The sequence below is a fragment of the Akebia trifoliata genome, chromosome 13 (assembly GCF_017979445.1).
Source record: "Akebia trifoliata isolate Shusen 1 chromosome 13, ASM1797944v1, whole genome shotgun sequence".
Taxonomy (NCBI): Eukaryota; Viridiplantae; Streptophyta; class Magnoliopsida; order Ranunculales; family Lardizabalaceae; genus Akebia; species Akebia trifoliata.
The window spans coordinates 27670677-27689558 of NC_141387.1; the positions used below are offsets into that span (position 1 = coordinate 27670677).

The window sequence follows — 18882 nt, forward strand, 5'->3', positions numbered from 1 at the left end:
TTTATTGCGATCTTGTAATTTTCTACTCTTACATCTACTCCTATTCTCGGTGAAAATAATTCTTCGTGATCGTTATCTATTAATTTCCTTCATGTTTCTTTATTACTAAGCTACTAGTAACTTGATTTATGATTACCACACCATATACAATGAATCCCAACCAGCCCCATCATCTCTTCTTCTTCCTAGGGTTACAAATAAAAAGTATATATGCATGGTTTAAGCCAATAATTTTCTTTAAATGCTACAAGTTTGTGTTTTCTCAATCTCAAATTTTCAACCCAACTAGTAATTTGAGTGTCTCATAGAAAATCTATACTTCTACACTATTTTTGAGAGTTTGTGTTTACAAGTGTTTGTGTTATTGGTTGTAGGTTTCTTGTAATAAAGAAGAGACTTTTGAAGCTTAATTTCTGAAAAAGATTGTGTGATTGTTCTTCTTAGTGGTACTTTTGCAGTAAATGAGAATGTAAATCCCGTTGTTGAGGCCAATCTATGCTACTTCAAATCATTTGGATTTTTTTACTTGATAAGGGTCTAGAAAGTGGTTTGTAGAGCCCTAATTACATAGACTTTATGGGTAAATTATATAATAAATCTCCTAATTAGATATAATTCATCATTAGTCCATAATAATTATCAATTTCAATAAAATTATGTATTTTTGCACTAATTACAGTTATTTTCGGGTAACAAGAAAAAGTTGCAAATTTTCGAAAATGAATCAAAAAAATCTAAAGCATTCACTATAATCCAGGATCCAAACCAAGTCAATGGACCAACACCTAGACCCACTGGACCCTCATGGACCACGATACCTAAGTTGGGTAGGGCAACGAGGTGAATATAAAGTGGATTGCCTCGAGACTCATACAATATGTTGGCAGTAGAAAAAAGTTTTGATTGAAATTAAGTTACATAATTGTGCGAAGTTAGAAAGTTATCCAAAATCTCAAAAACCCTAATCTAGGCTCTTTATAGATAGACTACCAGATTAGAGCTCAAGGGGAAGAAAGGAAGATATAGAGAAAGATAGAGAAAATCTATGAATAATTTAGAATTAGGTTGAAAGAATTAGTGTTTTTATTCTTCTGTTCTTTTCTTAAGTTCGATTTTGTGTGGAGACTTTGCTTGATTCAGCTCCAAGATCAATAAAGATAAATTCTTCTTTTCTAATCTCTCTTTTTTTGTTTAATTATTTTTTTGATTGATTTTACAATGCTTCTTGGCTAAACCTCTGTTAGAGAGGTCAATAAAGCTGAATCAAAATATAATGAATGAACTTGTTTTAAATCTTTCATCCTTTATTGTTCTTAATTGATCTATGTTTTATCTATAAGTATTGAATGTCTATTTTAAATTATTGAGAGTTCTAATGGTTTAATCTTAGATAATGTCAAGTTAAATCATGCTTAGTTACAGTAATTAATTTTAGATGTCTATATTTGTTCATTTGAAAATGAATTATACTTTTTAATTATTATGTATGCTAGACCAGATTCACTTTTCGATCTACGGGCACTAGCTTTGTCTGAATAGATTGAAATAAATTTTCTTTTATAGTTTCTATATTTCATTAACTTAATTAAATATTCCTAAATCAGTTATTAATTGGTTACTCGTAGTCTTGAATTGGTTTTAAGTTAGAAGGATAATTGGATAGCATTGCCTTTGTGGATCGACCCTTGCTTGCCAAGGTTTTTATATTTTTGTTCTAATATTCTTATTGATTCATAACTACAGCATGAACAATAGTCATTTCTAGTTTCTACTGCAATATAAAGATTCATGATAGTTTGATCTTGGTAGACTCTTAAAATTTATAGGTTTGAGATCTCCCAATCTACCGTGTTGCCATTTCTATTGAATATTTATTCTCGCATCGAAAATTGCTCAAATGAGACATCTAATAGCATATACAAGCTGCCTTTTTATATTACTTATTAGATATATGAGGAAGTTGGAATATCATGAAATCATGTTTTCTACTCATACTGAAATATGCACTTATGAAATTCTAGTTTATAATATAGATTAACAGTTTGACATATTTCCTTTAAATTTAATAAGCTTCTCCATGCCATCTGTTAGAATATTGAGATAATGACATGTTCTAAGGTCTAGATTAATTTTTTATTTATAGTGTCACATGCTACTAGTTACTTTTGAGTGGGCATACCTTGTTATGCATACAGAGAGAATTGGCAGCAAACCATGAATCTTGTTTCTCAGTTTGGCAATGAGCAAAACATACTTTATTTCGGAAGCCTACTTGTAGACACCTCATTTTGCATCCTCTAGATTTACCAACTTGTCGCCCCAGTTGCTGTGGATTCCTAATGATGAGTAAAGAGTGATAAAGAACCCGAAAAGCTTGTGTGATGTTCTCCGATTCTCTCCAAAAATTTTATCTTCCCAAATTCCCAGATGTTTCTCGAGCTCTTTTGAATGATTTAGTGACATGGTAATTACATGCTCATTGGATCAATTCCACACTTAATCAACTTTAGAGACTTTGCGATGTTAGGAAACTCAAATTGGAATCTAGAAATTTTTATCCTAGGACCAAATAAGCTTTATGATAAAAATCTAAGGATTTAAAATATGACACTGATTTACCTTTGAAATCTGAAATGCGACTAGAGATTATTCCACACTCAAGAAAACCTCTCAATCAAATGAAATGATAATCTGAGAATGTAAAATAACAAAATCTGAAAATTCAAAATCTTAATTTAGAATTAAAAACATTAATACAAAATAATTGAAATTTTAATTTGAAATAAAAACCTTGAGAATAGAAACCGTTTTGTTTGTTTTTCATATATTGGTTGGGGATAGGTTGGTGATTCACTACAAAGTATGTTGTTTGGTGTTAGAAGTGTCAATCAAAACTATAATTGATCCATGCGGGTGAAATTGTTCGAATGTATAGAGGTTAAATTTTTTCTGAAATTTTTTATTCTCTGAATATATTTTTTTGTACTTTTAGATTAGAGGTGCCAATGTTTACACCGTCATATTTAACATTTAGAAGTCACTAATCAGACTATTTTATCCATGCGGGCGGAATTGTTCGAATTTAGATTGGATGACTAGAATTATTCCAATTATTAGCTAGAATTTAAAGGGTACAAACAAACAAGAATATCACAGAACACTAAAGTAGAAATGTTTAGATAATGACACAATTCTGTTCTGTACATTGAATCCTCAATAACCATGATTCTAAAATCAGCAAACTACAAAAAGTGAATTCTCAGCTTTCTTCCCCTCCAGCATTACTTCCTCATTTCAAAACAAACCAATTCATTAAATGTCATCCTTATAAATTATCATTGCTTGACAATTACGTGCCTCATCGCCTATTTAGGATAAATTAGTTGCATACTATGACGTTTGGTTCTCATATGAGACTATTGCCAGGTTATGAACTTTTTGTCTTGTTTGTGATGAGGAGTAATTGTTTGTTATTGATTTTTGAATTGTCCCTTTTGGACAGTTTGAGAATCATAATCTCTTGTATAATTAATATTTGCATTGGTAGACCCGCCCGTGTGCCTGACTAATGTGAGCATAGGCTTGGTCTAGAATGAGTTATACCTAGGTAGCACTAAATTTTTGAAATTATCTTTCATTGTAAAGTTGTTACACCTTGCCATCTGTAAAAGTATTACTGACAAGATACATAGTGACGGTTGGCGATGAAAACCTTGTTGTTGGTAGATCATTCAGCAATGGTTATATGGGCCTATTGCGACGAGCCTGACTGTCTGTATAACTGATTTTCCTTGTAGTGCTGGAGGTTTCACTAAGTGAAAACTGAAAAATTTGACAGAAAAAATTGATGGGCCAAGACCCATGAATTTTAGAAACTGAATTTTGACGGTTTAGGACCGTAGAAATTCTTGATATTCCTAGTTTTGACAGTTTAGAGCTGTTGAATTTCTCCCATCCTTCATTAATCTGACAGTTTTGACCTGTCAAAAAAAAAAAAAAAAATTTTGACAATGAAAATCTGACGCCAATTTGACCTCTTGGTCCGTCGAAATTTATGAAATTTGATTGCCCAAGACTGTCAAATTTGGGCTTTTTCACATTGTATTTGAGCTGTATAATTCTTTTAAGAATAATGTTGTATTGACCTCAAGATTAACATCAATTAACACTTTACTGTCATAGAGGTGTGTACGAAAACCATAAATGCTTTTTATCGAGAAACAATTGAAAAACATCTATGGTTCTTTGTGCACCTCCAACATCAACAAAGTGTGGATTGATGTTAATCTTGAGGTCACACCAACACAACTCTTCTTTTAATGCGAATACCTTTTCTACTCTATACTTATTTACTACGGAAAAGCAAACTTAAAATCAAATTAATCTTACCTTATGCCCATTGCCATCTCTCATTGCAAATTTTATAGTCCTCTGCTAGAGCTCGGAACGTAGCCACCTTATTTTAAGCAACAGCAAAGAAGAAACTACGAGTTCTCAAAAATATGCCCATGGTCATTTCCCTAACTAGAGCCATTGCAACTTCATTGAGGCGATACCAAGCTCTCTTATAATCCATAGAATTATTATGGTTAGGGTCAAAAGACATAAAAGGATATTGAGTCCAAAAACCCAGCGCCCGTTGGAAAATTTTCAAGCTTCAACCTGGGATATGAAATAATTGAAAAGAACAAACAAGAAACAAATAAACGAGAAAAATTAACCACAAAACAATATTTACGTGGAAAACCTAAATTAGGAAAAAATCATGACCAAACAATGTTTGGGTTCTATCAGGGCATTCATTTCATGTAGCCAAGAAAGAATTTTGAATTTCTTTAGTCTCGAAATATCTCATCATTTTGAGCCAACCATAATTCACCTATTATGAACCAGGGGCATTAGACGTAAAAAAGAAGCTTGAGATTAACTTTTGTAACCGCACTATTTTTTAATTATGAATAGCCAAATTTTAGTATTTTGGTTTGATCTAAAATGAATTCCTAAAATGTCATCAAATAAACGTTGCCCATATACTAAAGTTAAACTCAACAAATCGAAGACATATTATCTTTTTCCACACGAATATCTAGATGCGAGGCTAAAATCTTTCTTTTATCCTAAGCTCATCCACACGACAACAGTGTGACACAACATCAAGCCATTGTTATCTTCCATTTTAAGCCCGCTTCTTTGGATCTTGCATCATCGGATCCTCAAGCTTCATAGTAACTAACATGTCAAAATTTTATCACGTAATCATCTATGATCGTGAGGTTTGATTCTCTCGTTGGACATTAATAACTTTCTAAATTAGCTTAAAATGGACTAAATATTTATTAGTTCTTTGTTGCTTCATTTTCTTTAGCTCGCGCAACATTTGACATCGAGCCTCCATGTTTATAATTGTTTAATTATCTTGATTTCGTATAATTGAATTGTTGAGGTTCGTAAATTATGTTGCTATTGGTTACGCTTTATAATTCATTATGGAATGTGTATTAAAAAATGATGACTACAAAGGAGATTTGACAGCTTATAAAATCTTTTGGCATTAACTATTGAATCTTTCACACATCCTCTAAATTTAACTAAATTTCACGATCAACTTATCTATATAAACCAGATCCTTGTAGCACAAAATGGATTATGACTGAATTTTATTCTTCTTTTAAAGGTATGAAACATTCTTGTTCATATTATTTCTCTTGTTGTTATTTTAGGTTTGACACTACAAAAAAATTGCAAATTTAGAACATACGTTTAAAACGGCATTAAGCCGTTTTTATTTTAAAATGGTATTAAACAGTTTTATTCGCATTTTATCCGACCCAATATCCGTCTCTTTCGTTGGAATGAAAGTCTCATCTCTCTCTCTCAAACGTCTCTCTCAATCTTAGTCGCTCTCTCGATCGTCTCTCTCTCAATCTCAGTCACTCTCTCGATCGTCTCTCTCTCTCAGTCGCTCTCCCTCGATCTCATCTCTCTCTTTCTCAGTCGCTCGTTCGATCGATCTCTCGGGCTGGGTACTCTCTCTAATCCCTCTTTTCTTTATATAGATTGTATTAGGGATTTGGATTGAAGATTTAGGTTTTTAAATGTGATTAAATACAGTTTTGTTAGTTCTATTATCTTACAGTTCTGATTTACATTGGATTCAATCTTAGATCTCTTGACCTTATTTTGAAGTTTTTGATTTTCTTTTGTACTAGAAACAGTGTGGTTTAAATGTACTAGTTCAGCCTATTCATGTTAATGTTGGTGGGAATTTTTTTTTTTGACAAGGAATTTACAAAGTCTATAAATCATCATCTTTGCATTATCCCCATATTGAGGTCAGCAATATGTGTTCTATTTTCCAATTCTGTTCTGTCTATAGTCAAGGAATTTACAAAGAAATTTACAAGGAATTGTGTCGTATGGGATCTACTAACACTATGTGAAAAAGGCCCATATTTGACGGTCTTAGCCCGTCAAATTTCTCAAAATTTGACGGATCCTCCCGTCAAATATTCTCTTGTAGAATTTTTTTTTTTTGACAGCCCTGGACTATCAAATTATTGGAGAATGGACTTCAAAAAAAACAAAAAAAATCCATAGAGTATGACCGTCAAATTTGGAGGTTTAACAAACAATAACACGGTCCTCTAATTCACCAATCACAATGAACGAAATAATATAAAGAAAAAAAATCAGAAAAAGAAAAAATAAAAGAAAAATCATAAAACAAGCTCCAAATTAAATTAAATAACCCAAAATTAATATACATGTAAACCTCTTTGTTAAGATCGAAAATTCTGTTGAAGCTACAAATAACTGACAATAATTAAACTAAATAAGACCAAATAATATTGAAATAACTGGATCGGCAACATCTTTGGTGGAGGTCGGTAACTTCTGTATGTGCACATTCCCAGTACCGAGTTGATAGTTTGCACCACTTCCCCAACTGAAGACCTCCGAAGAAACTGAAAACATAAGTGATCACTCATGATATCAACTAACCCATCTATGGAAGCCACAATAACAAAATGAACCTCAGAAGTTAACCATATAGTCACATTGTGATAACAAACCTAAATTACGCTCATTTCCAACAACTTGCAACACAGGCCCGCAAAGGAGATCAATAGGGGTTCGATTTTTGGAGTCCTCCAATGCAAGTGAAGCACCAGATTGAAGAAGAATGCTCGCCACAGCTAGATGTCCAAAATGAAGAGCTCTATGTAGACTAGTCCATCCTGATTCTCCATCCTAAAGGAGAAAAGCTAAAGGGTCATGCACTCAGAGAATTAACCCAATTTCAAAACTACAAAAGATGGACCCGGAGAAGAATACTTTTGCTAATATTAAGAAGCTGTAATACTCCCTAAAAAACCAAGACAATTTCTCCAATCTCAACAACTCACCCCAAAAGTGAAATGACTGTAACCCCTGGTATTGGTGAAATTTCCATCTTCAGTATTTTGACAGCTTCAGTGTTCCTTGTTTAATTACTAAGCTTATCTTTTGATAAACACTAATTATGCTTTAAGTTGCTGCACTGACTCACAATTAGTTGTGTGTTCTCACTTACTTCATAATAAATATACCATTCTCAATCTAAAGGCATTAGTCGAAAATGCCACTGATAATCAGAAAAGGACTTCAAACAATGTCGTTATTACATCAAACTAAGGGTTCATTGTGTCACAAAGGGATGGTATATTTGGTAATACATTAAACTATCAAAAAAAAAAAAAAAGTAGCATAATTGACGAAAGAACCATTAATAGAATACACTAATGATTTCATTCTTCTTAAAATTTCCAGCACAAATAATGGCCTGTAACAGATTTCAATTAAACTAGATGTGTAAAACAATGAAGAATGAATGGCTTGTATCACAATTATTAACATTCTAAGAGAGGGAGAAGGGGGGTTTGGGGGGTTAAGGGGATTTCTTAAAATAACATAAAACAGTTAAATAAAATAAGTAAAGGAATAGATGAGCAGCATACCCTAGCATCAAGATCAGAAAAAAAATTATTTATGTTTCTTACATGAAAGGTTGCCTTATGAGGTGATCAAACCAGACCATCAACTACGCAACATCTTACAAACCATAAATCAGAGAACACTAGTAAGAAAAACTTCAAATACTCACCTTCCAATTCAAAGATATATGTCAAATCTGGAAAATTTTCCAAGTTTGGTATATGGAGAGGGATACAACTTTATCTTTGTATTAGCTACTCTTGCTCTTGTCTTTGATATTGCTACCTTGTCCAAATTCTATTCTCTTCGTATTTCTATCAATAAATGTTTTGTTCTACTCTAAGATATTTTGGATGCACTCATAGTGGCAGATTGAGTTGCATGTCTCACTAACCATGATGCAGAGGAGATACTGACAATGTACCTACTAAGACTGTACAGGTGGCACCTACTACTGCCCTGGTGCAACAGTCTATGGGACAGCAACACCTGCTCCAGCACAAGCATCATCTCCTAGTAGCAACAAAGTTTGTCAGGAAGGTTGGTTTGTTCCATTTCAGTGTAGTTTTTGTACTTTTTGATACTTGATTTTTGTCTCATTCAATTTAGATGTTTGTTTACTAGTCTTATGCATTGCCTTCAAGTTTATTTTTTATTATATAGTGTTCTAAAAGCTATAATCCAGGTAAAGAATAGACCAGTCTTCGGGTTAGTTGAAGAAGTCCATTTATTTGGACAAGATATCTGAATGTCAACTCCCCAGTTTTGGTGGGCTGATGGGCACATCATCAAGTTTTTTACCACAAGGCAAAGCTCAACAATGCCAAAGTAGATTTTATCATATCATAATATCCCAAAACCAACCAGAAATGCATTCAACTTAAGTTGTAGAAAAAAAAAAAGAATCAAGTGCAGAATATATACATGAATTGCACTTTGCTTCGAACTCAACGATTCAAATTCAATAAAGCCAAAATAGAATCCCTGTTGTTGTACCAATAACCACATAAAAATCACAAATAACAAATCATGATATTTAAACTATAGTGGAATACCACAAAAGCATATGCGAAACATACCTTATACACTAACATCCCTCGTGTGTATATCAAAATGTCGTACACAAAAGAACCAATTAGAAACTGCCACCTATGACCATCATGACAATATTCATGGTCACGAGCCCATATCAACTGCTCCTTATAAAATATCAAAAACCTAAATTACCAACATACCCTTTTATTACAATATGGATATTGGGAAAGAATATGAAAGTAAATATTAAAAGGGGATAAGATGGACTATCAAGGCTTGAGCAAATGTGATTTTCTCTAAAATTGATTTTGATAAAATATAGGAGTGATAAAACGATTATCAATAAATCGTTTTCAAGATACAATGAAGCCTAGATCGTGTTGTTGGAGTTTTGTGATCACTACTTGAACACCCAAAATAGAAGAATTGAAAACATGGGGTGACTCCACTCTCTACTACATGGCCCACAGAAACGCGTTTATTTATTATTATTATTATTATTGATTCTTTTTATTCAAAGTCAAATAAAAGATTAGCCGCCTCGTTGGTCACTTTCATTTTCTTTATTCTATTTTAAAACAGTTTTCTAATAAAGCTGTTTTGTCCATTATGGATAAGAACAGTGTTAGTTTCAACTATGAGATTGTTGCTTGAAGTTTGACCCTATTTAAATGAGTAATTATTATAAGAAAACATGGGGTGGCTTACACAAGTGAAAAGGCTTTATGGACCCTCATGTTTCATGATTTTCCATCAACTAGTCATAGTCATGGAGGGAAAACTTTTTATTTTAAGTACTATATGGGTAGTACTCATTAGTTAGCTCTCATTTCTTTACTCTTCAGCAATGTCATGATACCATAGATGAGAGAAAAAAAAGATATATCCTTATTGTTGGGGAGATTGGGTGTTCTAAGAATGCTTCACAAAAAAGTTAGGCTTCCTTGGATTATGGTTTCTAAATATAAATTATATATATAGTTAGTCTATATTTACTCTCTATTCTTACTTTCATTTTCTAGGGTCCACGTAAATAATGTATTGGACGATCCCACAGCATAATGAATTTATGAGCCTCATTGTATCCTTTTGGGTTGCCTTGGATCCTAACCAATACACCCCCACACACATACCACTCATTCATTTTATGACCTAGCTAGCCATGTCTATTAGCATAATGGACCATTGCATTTGAATCGACACAATTCCTTTCTTTGTGCTTGGTTTTATTCAAGAAATTTAGTCCAAATCATCACATTGTTTAAGGCTTGATTGCACATTGGACAAGTGAGACTGAATCAATCCAACACATACTAATGGTCAATTACTCAATCAATATCGGTATGAGATTTTGACAAATAGAAAATGTCCCTCAGCTCTGCAATGCCAAGAATGCATCTCATTTGGATTGTTCAAGTGCACTAAACATAGACAAACAAATGCCCGATGCGATGCATTAGCCTATTTATAGCCTTACACTTAAACAACTAAGAATATAAATCATGAGAATCTATATATTAGGTAGAAAAAGAATATCTACTTGTAATTAAATCTATAATCTATATCTCAATGACTCAGTTTTTGTAGGTGAAATAAACATGATTTTATTCAGGTTGGAGACTTTACCTGTAATGAGTTCAGAATCCAGTATTTAGTGAACAAGTAGCACTGTAAGTCTGCACAATCAATCAGAATTAATATTATTAAAATAAAAACCTGAGATGTTAGTCAGAAACATTAGATCCAAGATTCAATCATCAAATTTTTATTTGTTTTTAGGTTTTGTTTCGTGTAAATATTAACACATTTGGGAAACAAAAAATCAAAATTAATATATTTTGTGAAATCCAAAACCCTAGATCTCATCCTCATCAATCTGAACAACGCTATGGATCCATCAACCTGAGAGAGAGAGAGAGATAGAGAGTCACCTTCAAAAACAACAGATCACTCCATCGTTTCCAATCTTGAGAGATCGAGAGATCACTTCGAGCGATCAAATAGAGAGCGATTGAGCGATGATATCGATCCAGAGATGAGATCGATATAGAGATGAGATCGAGGGAGACAGGGAGAGAAATCGATTGACGATGAGAAAGCAATGGAGAGATCAATTGATTGAGTGAGATAGAGAGAGAGGTCGATCGATCGACTGTGAGAGAGAGACAGTAAGATTCGACTGTGAGAGAGAGTGAGACGGAGAGAGAGGCAGAGAGTGAGGTCGATCGATCGACTGTGAGAGAGGGAGAGAAACAAATCGACTGCGAGAGAGGGAAAGAGGGGCTGAGTTCGGGTTTTAAGATTCGAACCGAAAACGTGGTCCATGGGCCGCGGAATTCGGGTTTAAATTCGACGGGCCAAGCCCAACAAATTTTTTTAGAAAAAATGTGATTTTCACGTAGGTAATAGTGGACAAGAAACACATCAAGCTGATGAATGGCATTCGAGAATTCTGAAATATCAAGCTGATGAATGCATTGGAGAATTCTGAAATACCAAGCTGATGAATGTGGGTGATTGTAGAATAAATAGCAAACTCAAACTAATGAATGTGATTGGAGAATTCTTCTCATTCGGCGTAACCTTGAAATATAGAATTGAAATAGCCTTTCAACTTGTATAAACAATAATATTATATCCCAAGTAGGTCTTTCTTTATGTTGGTCATATCTTATAAATATAATAAAAATAGCATCTTTTTTTTTTTTTTTCATTCATTGTTGTAGCCTATAGTATAATGGGAGTATTAGTGTTTTATGTTCAGCTTCTGCATTAAAAGAAGAAAAGAAAAAGAAAAGAGTCTTACCTATTATGTCCCAGACTGATTGCCACCTTGAAAGATCTATATATAAAATTTTCACCCAAAAAGCTAGTTACTGCAGTTGCAAGGGGGATAGTTGGATTTTGGTTGATGTTACATTTATTATGTATTAAATCCAGTGAGAAGCTTGGGGGGTCCCTTTTTTTTTAGTACCAAACATATTCCATGGTGGGTTCAAATGAATGTCTGGTGTGTAGTAAGGGGATTTGATTTTCTATGTATTTTGTATGGTGCATTTGTACTTATTAACAATATAGATGTGATTGTCTGGGAGTAGGACTCCTTATTCAAGTCTACTTTACAATTGCATCTCAGATTTTACAAGAGATGCTTGATGTCAGATCCACAGTGTTTCATGATAATGTTGCTTGTCTGGTGTGGCTTGTTTTTTTTATTTTTTGTCCTTTTAAATGTCAACCACTATGTACAACTATTCCCCATTTGGGGCTCTGCACATTTTTGTATTGTTATGTTCATTAATGAATAGAAACCAGATTGGGAATCCAGATATCTCGAGGTCTCGTTAACAAGAACCTCTGTACATTTATACACTTAACTAGGATACTTGGATCATCTTTTTGTAATTTTTTTAATGGTTTTATTGTTAAATGTGATAGTTTTTGTACGTCTTTCTGTTTGGAAAAGCTATATTTAAACTTGTAGGTAATGTGGGACTAAATCTTCAACATACCAACTTTTTTTCTTGATGTACAACAGTTTGTTATAGACAAGGAGAGACGAGGGGATTATTTGGGAAAAACTGTACAGGTGTGTTTCATAACTTTGAAATTTGACATGTTTTCTCCTCGGTTTCATCGTATCTATTTTGATTGCTCTGAATCCTATATTTGCAACTGATATCCCACTTAGCCTTATATGGAACATTGTGTGATTCAAATGTAACTTTTGTGATTCAAACATACATACCTTCATTATGCTCAATTTTTTAAGCAAAAAATCACTGGACTGGGAAGCAGGGAGATGCATAGATGTTAATGTGATTGCTGATACAATCAAAGAACGAGGAATGAACAACATGCTTGTAGAGAGAATCAAGGTATGACCCCCACAAGTTAGAAAAAAAAATTTGTTTCCAGTTGATCTCACAAATCTGGAAACACTCCTTAAATGTCTTCAAAGTTCTTAATGTATTTGTATTCTCTGCAGGATTTCCTCACCGATGTATTAGAACATGACAAAATTGACCTTGAATGGTTAAGGGATCCCCCCCCCCCCCCCCCCCCCCCCCCGACAAAGCAAAGTAAGTCACATAAACATGTTGCATTCCATACAAACATACACAATATACTGAATCGGCAAAGTTACAAAAAAAAAAAAAACGACAAAAGTTTCCATTATATGAAACATGCTAATCTTATAATCCTTGTATAGGTACCCAGTGCTAGAGTCCATCCAGAAATATCTTTGGCCACGGTTGTGCACACTTGATCAACGGACATTGTAAACCCATAAATCTTTTAAATTATTTGCGTTAATTGCAAACTGCATTTACAGCATTTACATATAAATTAGCAAAGCTGAGAACAACATGAACGGTTTTAACTCCATATATGTTTTACTAATTTAATATATCATGTAATCACAGGTATGAGCTACATTATCAAATGATTACATTTGGAAAGGTATGTTACTATACGAGAATTATAAGGGACATCTGTTAGACCCCTCTGTAATTTGAAAAATATGTTATTTTTAATTTCTTAGATCTAAAAATCTCTGTTATGCTTTGGGTCACAAATTGGTAAATTGGGATTGTATTAATTTTTCTATTGAATTGTAGAAATTTGATTGCGTTTTTCTTTTGGTAACAAATTAATATGCTATAATTTCATTGAATTAAAAAGCAATCCAAAATGGATAACTTCATAACAATAGATTGACAAGGCTGGCAATTTGGAGGCATTGTTATCAGTCCAGGCCTATTAGTTTTATTACAGGATTCTTTCAGCATATTTTGACTTGAATCAATGTCAGTTTTAATATCAGATTGATTTTAATTGAATGTAGTAAGTGAAACTATTGAGGCATATCTGGCTTCCTCATTTTGTTATTATGTGTAACAGATAGATGAAAATGTACAAAGGGAGATTATTAACCACAGGTCACTGAGACACCCCAACATTGTTAGGTTCAAAGAGGTCGGTTTAATTTTTTTTTATCATAATAGTATTTGTTTCAAGAAGAATGATAGTCTAATTTGCCTTATTTTTTGCTGTAAATCTTACCCTAGGTAATATTAACACCGATCCATCTGGCTATTGTGATGGAATATGCATCTGGTGGAGAGCTCTTTGAGCGTATATGCAATGCAGGCCGCTTCAGTGAGGATGAGGTGATGAATCTAGTCCATTGAGCCTACCCATAGCTCAGTTGGTTTGACACCTTGTAAATCAACTTTGAGGTCGTGGGTTCAAGTCCAACTTACCTCTAAAAAAAAGGGGAAAAAATAAATCTAGTCCATTGACTTCTTCTCTTACCAAACACCTGCACACCAATTCAATTTTCTTGATCTTGGTTTTTACTGCAGGCCCGCTTCTTCTTCCGACAACTTATATCAGGAGTCAGTTATTGTCATTCAATGGTATTTAAACTAGTTTCTGTTTTGAAATTTTATTCTTGGTCTACCCCTAGGGATGTGACCTAGTTTCTTTATGTTGTGTTTCTTCATGAAGCAAGTGTGTCACCGTGACTTGAAGTTGGAAAATACACTATTGGATGGAAACCCGGCTCCTCATTTGAAAATATGCGATTTTGAGTACTCCAAGGTATATGTTTTCCTTTACATTATTTTATCGTTTTGGTGTTAGTATTTATGAGTCTTATATGATACTTAACTTTGGGAGTTGAGATTACAAATTTTATATTAGTTTGCATCCATCTATGCTGCAAAAAATAATTATACACATGTACAAAGGCATAATTAAAATAATTTTCCTTTTACACGAAAATACCTACAGAATTTTACATGCTGTCAACCAACCAAAGTCATAATTGAAATCTTTTTGTTTGATAGAATTCTACTCGCTTGGACTCCAAGTTTATGCAAAATATCAGTGAGTTTCAACACAGATATCTCCTCGGTTTATTTAAGCTACCTAGTATCATCTTACATATGCAGTTATTTTTTTAAAACTTAGTTGCTTTTCTCAGTCATCAGTGCTACAGTCACAACCAAAATCTACTGTCGGAACCCCTACATACATTGCCCAAGAAGTTTTACTCAAGAAGGAATATGATGGAAAGGTAAGTTGAGAAAGGCACTCCAAGGAGGAGATGCTAGTGAAGACCACTCCATTTCACTAACTTATATATGTATATTATTGAAAGAAAGAAAGAAACACAAGCTAAGGAGGTTAGCTTGACCTCCTAAAAAAACGTAAAAAGAACAAGCTGATCATGATCTTGACATAAGGATTCCCACCCAAAGAAAACGTCTTCAAAGAAAGTCACTGGCTCCAGAAAAACATAAAGCCTGAGTTGCTAATAAATACCTCTTACAAAAAAAATGCTCCATAGTTCAAATACCATGTGATTCCTTTCCTTGACGCCAATCAAGATACCCTTATCTAAGTTTCTACCACTGCGTGAAAACTGAAAAATTCGATACAAAAATTTGACAGGTAAAGACCCACGAATTTTAAAAACTGAATTTTGACAGTCTAGGACCATCGAAATTCTTGATGTTCCCAAATTTGACGGCTTAGAGCGTCAAATTTCTCCCTTCCTTCATTAATTTGACAGTTTCGACCTGTCGAAAAATAAAATTTGACAATGAAAAATTCGATGCCAATTCGACCCTTTGGTTTGTCGAATTTTATGAAATTTGACGGCCCAGGGCGTCAAATTTGGGTTTTTTTTTCGCATTGTGTACCACAACATGCATTGACATCCACAAATATAGCTAATGGTGGAAACTCTTCTCACGACCCACCGGAAACTTGATAAGACGCTCAATATCCATATTTTCTATTAGATGAGGCTCTTATTGGTTGTTTTAGTATATCATGCCAACCAAATGGCGGGTCTTTAATCTTGTAGTGTAACTCATGACACAGAAGTGTTACAATTCAAAATTTCGTTCTGCTAACTTGTCGCTATAATATAACGTGGTGATTCAGAGACCTGACGTCTGGTCTTGTGGTGTAACCTTTTATGTCATGCTGATGGGCGCATACCCTTTTGAGGATCCTGCAGAGCCCAGAAACTTCAAGAAGACAATACAAGTTTGTGATTGGACCTTATTATTGCAACATAGGGTAGGTCAAGTGAATTAATTGACTTAAAAACAATTCTGTCTCATGTGAAGAATTTTGAACGTTCAATATTCAATTCCAGACTATGTTCATATATCTCCTGATTGTCACAACCTCATCTCGAGGATTTTTTATACCAACCCTTCAACGGTCAGTGATCTTATTTTTATTGAGAATCCTAATTTTGTGGGCAGGTAGAATTTGCAAGTTTTAGAGTTGGTGAACTTTGGACATTTATAACTCTCCCAAACATCATCCTGCGAACTGTAGGGTAGAATTTGATTTCTTTCTCTTTAATTCATATGGAAAATTTCTGAATGTAAGACTATTCTATACTTGTGAAATTATCTTCATTACAGCATTTAGCTCCTTGGAAGCAAGAAAGTATGGCCTGGAACATGAAGGCTTGACTATCCAAGACATTTGTCCTTTTTATTAATAGGATCCACTATAATCCTCTTTATGCCCTATTTGGAAGCCTAGAAAGTTTTTTATACTTCTTGAAAATTCTGAAGCAGTAAAAATTTAAGCAAATATTTTGGTGGAATTTAAGTTTCCATACTAGGCCTTGTAGTATGCAATGCTACCTGGTTCTATCACACAATTTATCTATTTTACTTCATATACTCTAAATTGAACATTTAGTAGCCTCCACAAATTGTAGAAGTATCACAGATGTGCTCTGCAATGCTAAACCATGAACAGCTCTTGTGGCTAATGACCTGTAAATCAATCTATATTCTAGAATACCCACGCACACACATATGCAACATCATTATAGGTTGCAGTCATTCATGAAATGCAATTTTTTGAACTAGAAGATTTCTTAGGCTGGACATATCAAATGACTGTCCGCTCTTGCAAGAATGTGTCCTCACTTGGTAATGTTGAAAAAATGATCACATCAACTAAAATTTGATTTTTTGTTGTCAACACGGACTTTGGGTCATTTATCTTAGGTACTTTTATTTGTATTCAATTTAATTATGCTTCTGATAGGACTGCCTTTGGAGCTGAACAGTGGACATGAACGTTTCTCACCTTATAGTCCTTTGTTCTTTGGTTAATCAGGAGCAGTTGCTTGTCAGACATTCTTTTGAAGGTGCGGAAGCTCATCGTGAGAGTATGCAATGTGGTGACACGAAAGAATTCTTTTATTGACAGTTGCGGGCATTGTGGGGATCTCAAAGAAGATAGGGAGGGATGGGAGTGATGGCATTGTTTCCTTGTAGGTACTTGCGCTTGTGTAACGATTGTGAAGGGTTTATCGATGCATTGTAATTTTAGATTTGTAAATTATGACTCATTGTAACTCTTTTTGTGTATAAATTAATGTGATAGAGAACTTTGATGTTTTCTATTTCAGTCTATTTTGACCGTGGGTAACAGGTGCGTAAGAAAATTTCAAAATTCAAAATTCAAAATTCAAAATTCAAAATTAAATTTTTTTTTTAAAAGTTTAGATATCAGTTACGACAATTTTAGATATTGGTTTGTAACCGATGTCTAAAGTCTCAAACTTAGGACATCAGTCTTAGAAAATCTGATGTCTAAGATATTATTCGGTTAGTGTGTATTGGTATATGAACACAGATTTGGAATGGTTTTTATCCTTTCCAAATTCTGAGTTTTGGAACAGTTTTTAACTATTCCAAATCCTGAGATCTAGAACGGCTTCCAGCCATTTAAATTCATTAACAACGCCTCGATTAGAGACGGTCTATAAACCGTTTCATATTGGCTTAGGAACCGTTATAAACTGTTCCTAATTGCCATATTTGTTGTAGTGTGAGCTATATCCCTGGTTGTGGTTGTACACCGCTTATTAGATCGTTGGTCTTGGCATTTCATGTTGGCATGGCCCCTCAAGTTCTCTCTCTTTCTCTCTCTCTCTCTCTCTCTCTCGATATATATATATGTGTGTGTGTGTGTGTGTGTGTGTGTGTGTTTGTGTATTTTATAATTGGACTTGACTCAGATGTTTATTTATTCGAGTTTGAGTAAAAAAAAATTACTTATTATTGGATTTATTTTTTCAATATGGGAGATCATTAGCCATTTATTTTGAAAGAAAAGACTTGGTAAGGAAAAAAATTTAATTTTTTTTTAAACATAATCTCAATCATGAAATCTTTAGGGCTGACATGTCATTTGACCAACATACATGGCTGAAATGAGAACCTCGGTCCAGTCTTTACATGGTCCTTGCTATAAACGAATTGTTATTAAATATAATATGTAACTCTGTTGACATTCCAATTGGACTTCTTGAATTTAAGATCAAGATGAGTTAGCGAGTTGGTTCAAATGATTAAATTTGTTCCGATTCAACTTTAAATTAAATTGAAGTCTTAACTTTCTCTAACTTCTCCATGTTTGTGATGCACACAGGAATTATCAAGTTGAGATGGAGTCTCCAAGGTTGTGAACATGAGAGACAAATGAGGGTGGAAGATGTTGGAAAGAGAGATCTTGAAGCAGATGTATTATTTTGGTTCTTGACTACATACCTCTTGCCATGCCTAATAGGATACGAGATAGTCTGGGTTGAAGGATACCATGGTTGATGCCATGTTGTATCATCTTCCTATCATGCCTGGTAGAATACATAATCTGGGTTGAAGGATACCATGGTTGATGCATTGTTGAAGTACCTTAGTAGATGAGAAGGAATGTTAATTAACTTATATATTATAACCTTAAAGAAATTCCTTATTTGGCATATCTTCAATTTATGGAGAAAAAAATAATTAATAATTACTCCTAACAATTAATTTG

The 18882-nt window shown here is 33.7% G+C and overlaps 2 protein-coding genes and 1 long non-coding RNA gene across 4 annotated transcripts; 2 read left to right on the forward strand and 1 right to left on the reverse strand.

Annotated features, from left to right (window-relative positions):
• Positions 1-5825: 5825 nt before the first annotated feature.
• On the forward strand, positions 5826-12888 carry LOC147388180 (uncharacterized). The gene is made up of 3 exons (XR_015171199.1): positions 5826-6023; positions 12548-12598; positions 12808-12888. It is a non-coding gene; the product is annotated as an uncharacterized LOC147388180 (long non-coding RNA).
• On the reverse strand, positions 6734-10153 carry LOC147388181 (uncharacterized). The gene is made up of 4 exons (XM_086421483.1): positions 10143-10153; positions 9054-9192; positions 7074-7251; positions 6734-6965 (listed from the first exon to the last, which is right to left on the reverse strand). Exons 1-4 carry the CDS (start codon positions 10151-10153, stop codon positions 6829-6831), a joined length of 465 nt encoding a protein of 154 aa, XP_086277609.1. The 3' UTR covers positions 6734-6828.
• Positions 12889-13083: 195 nt separating the features above from the next.
• Positions 13084-17464, forward strand: LOC147388182 (serine/threonine-protein kinase SRK2A-like). 2 transcript variants are annotated; one of them, XM_086421473.1, is made up of 9 exons: positions 13084-13091; positions 13223-13291; positions 13437-13473; positions 13915-13989; positions 14082-14183; positions 14379-14432; positions 14524-14616; positions 15970-16107; positions 17176-17464. In XM_086421473.1, exons 3-9 carry the CDS (start codon positions 13456-13458, stop codon positions 17263-17265), a joined length of 570 nt encoding a protein of 189 aa, XP_086277599.1. In that variant the 5' UTR covers positions 13084-13091; positions 13223-13291; positions 13437-13455; the 3' UTR covers positions 17266-17464. The 2 variants fall into 2 exon arrangements, with proteins under 2 accessions (XP_086277599.1, XP_086277600.1); XM_086421474.1 differs by lacking the exon at positions 15970-16107 and having other exon boundaries at positions 17176-17461.
• The last annotated feature ends 1418 nt before the right edge of the window (positions 17465-18882 follow it).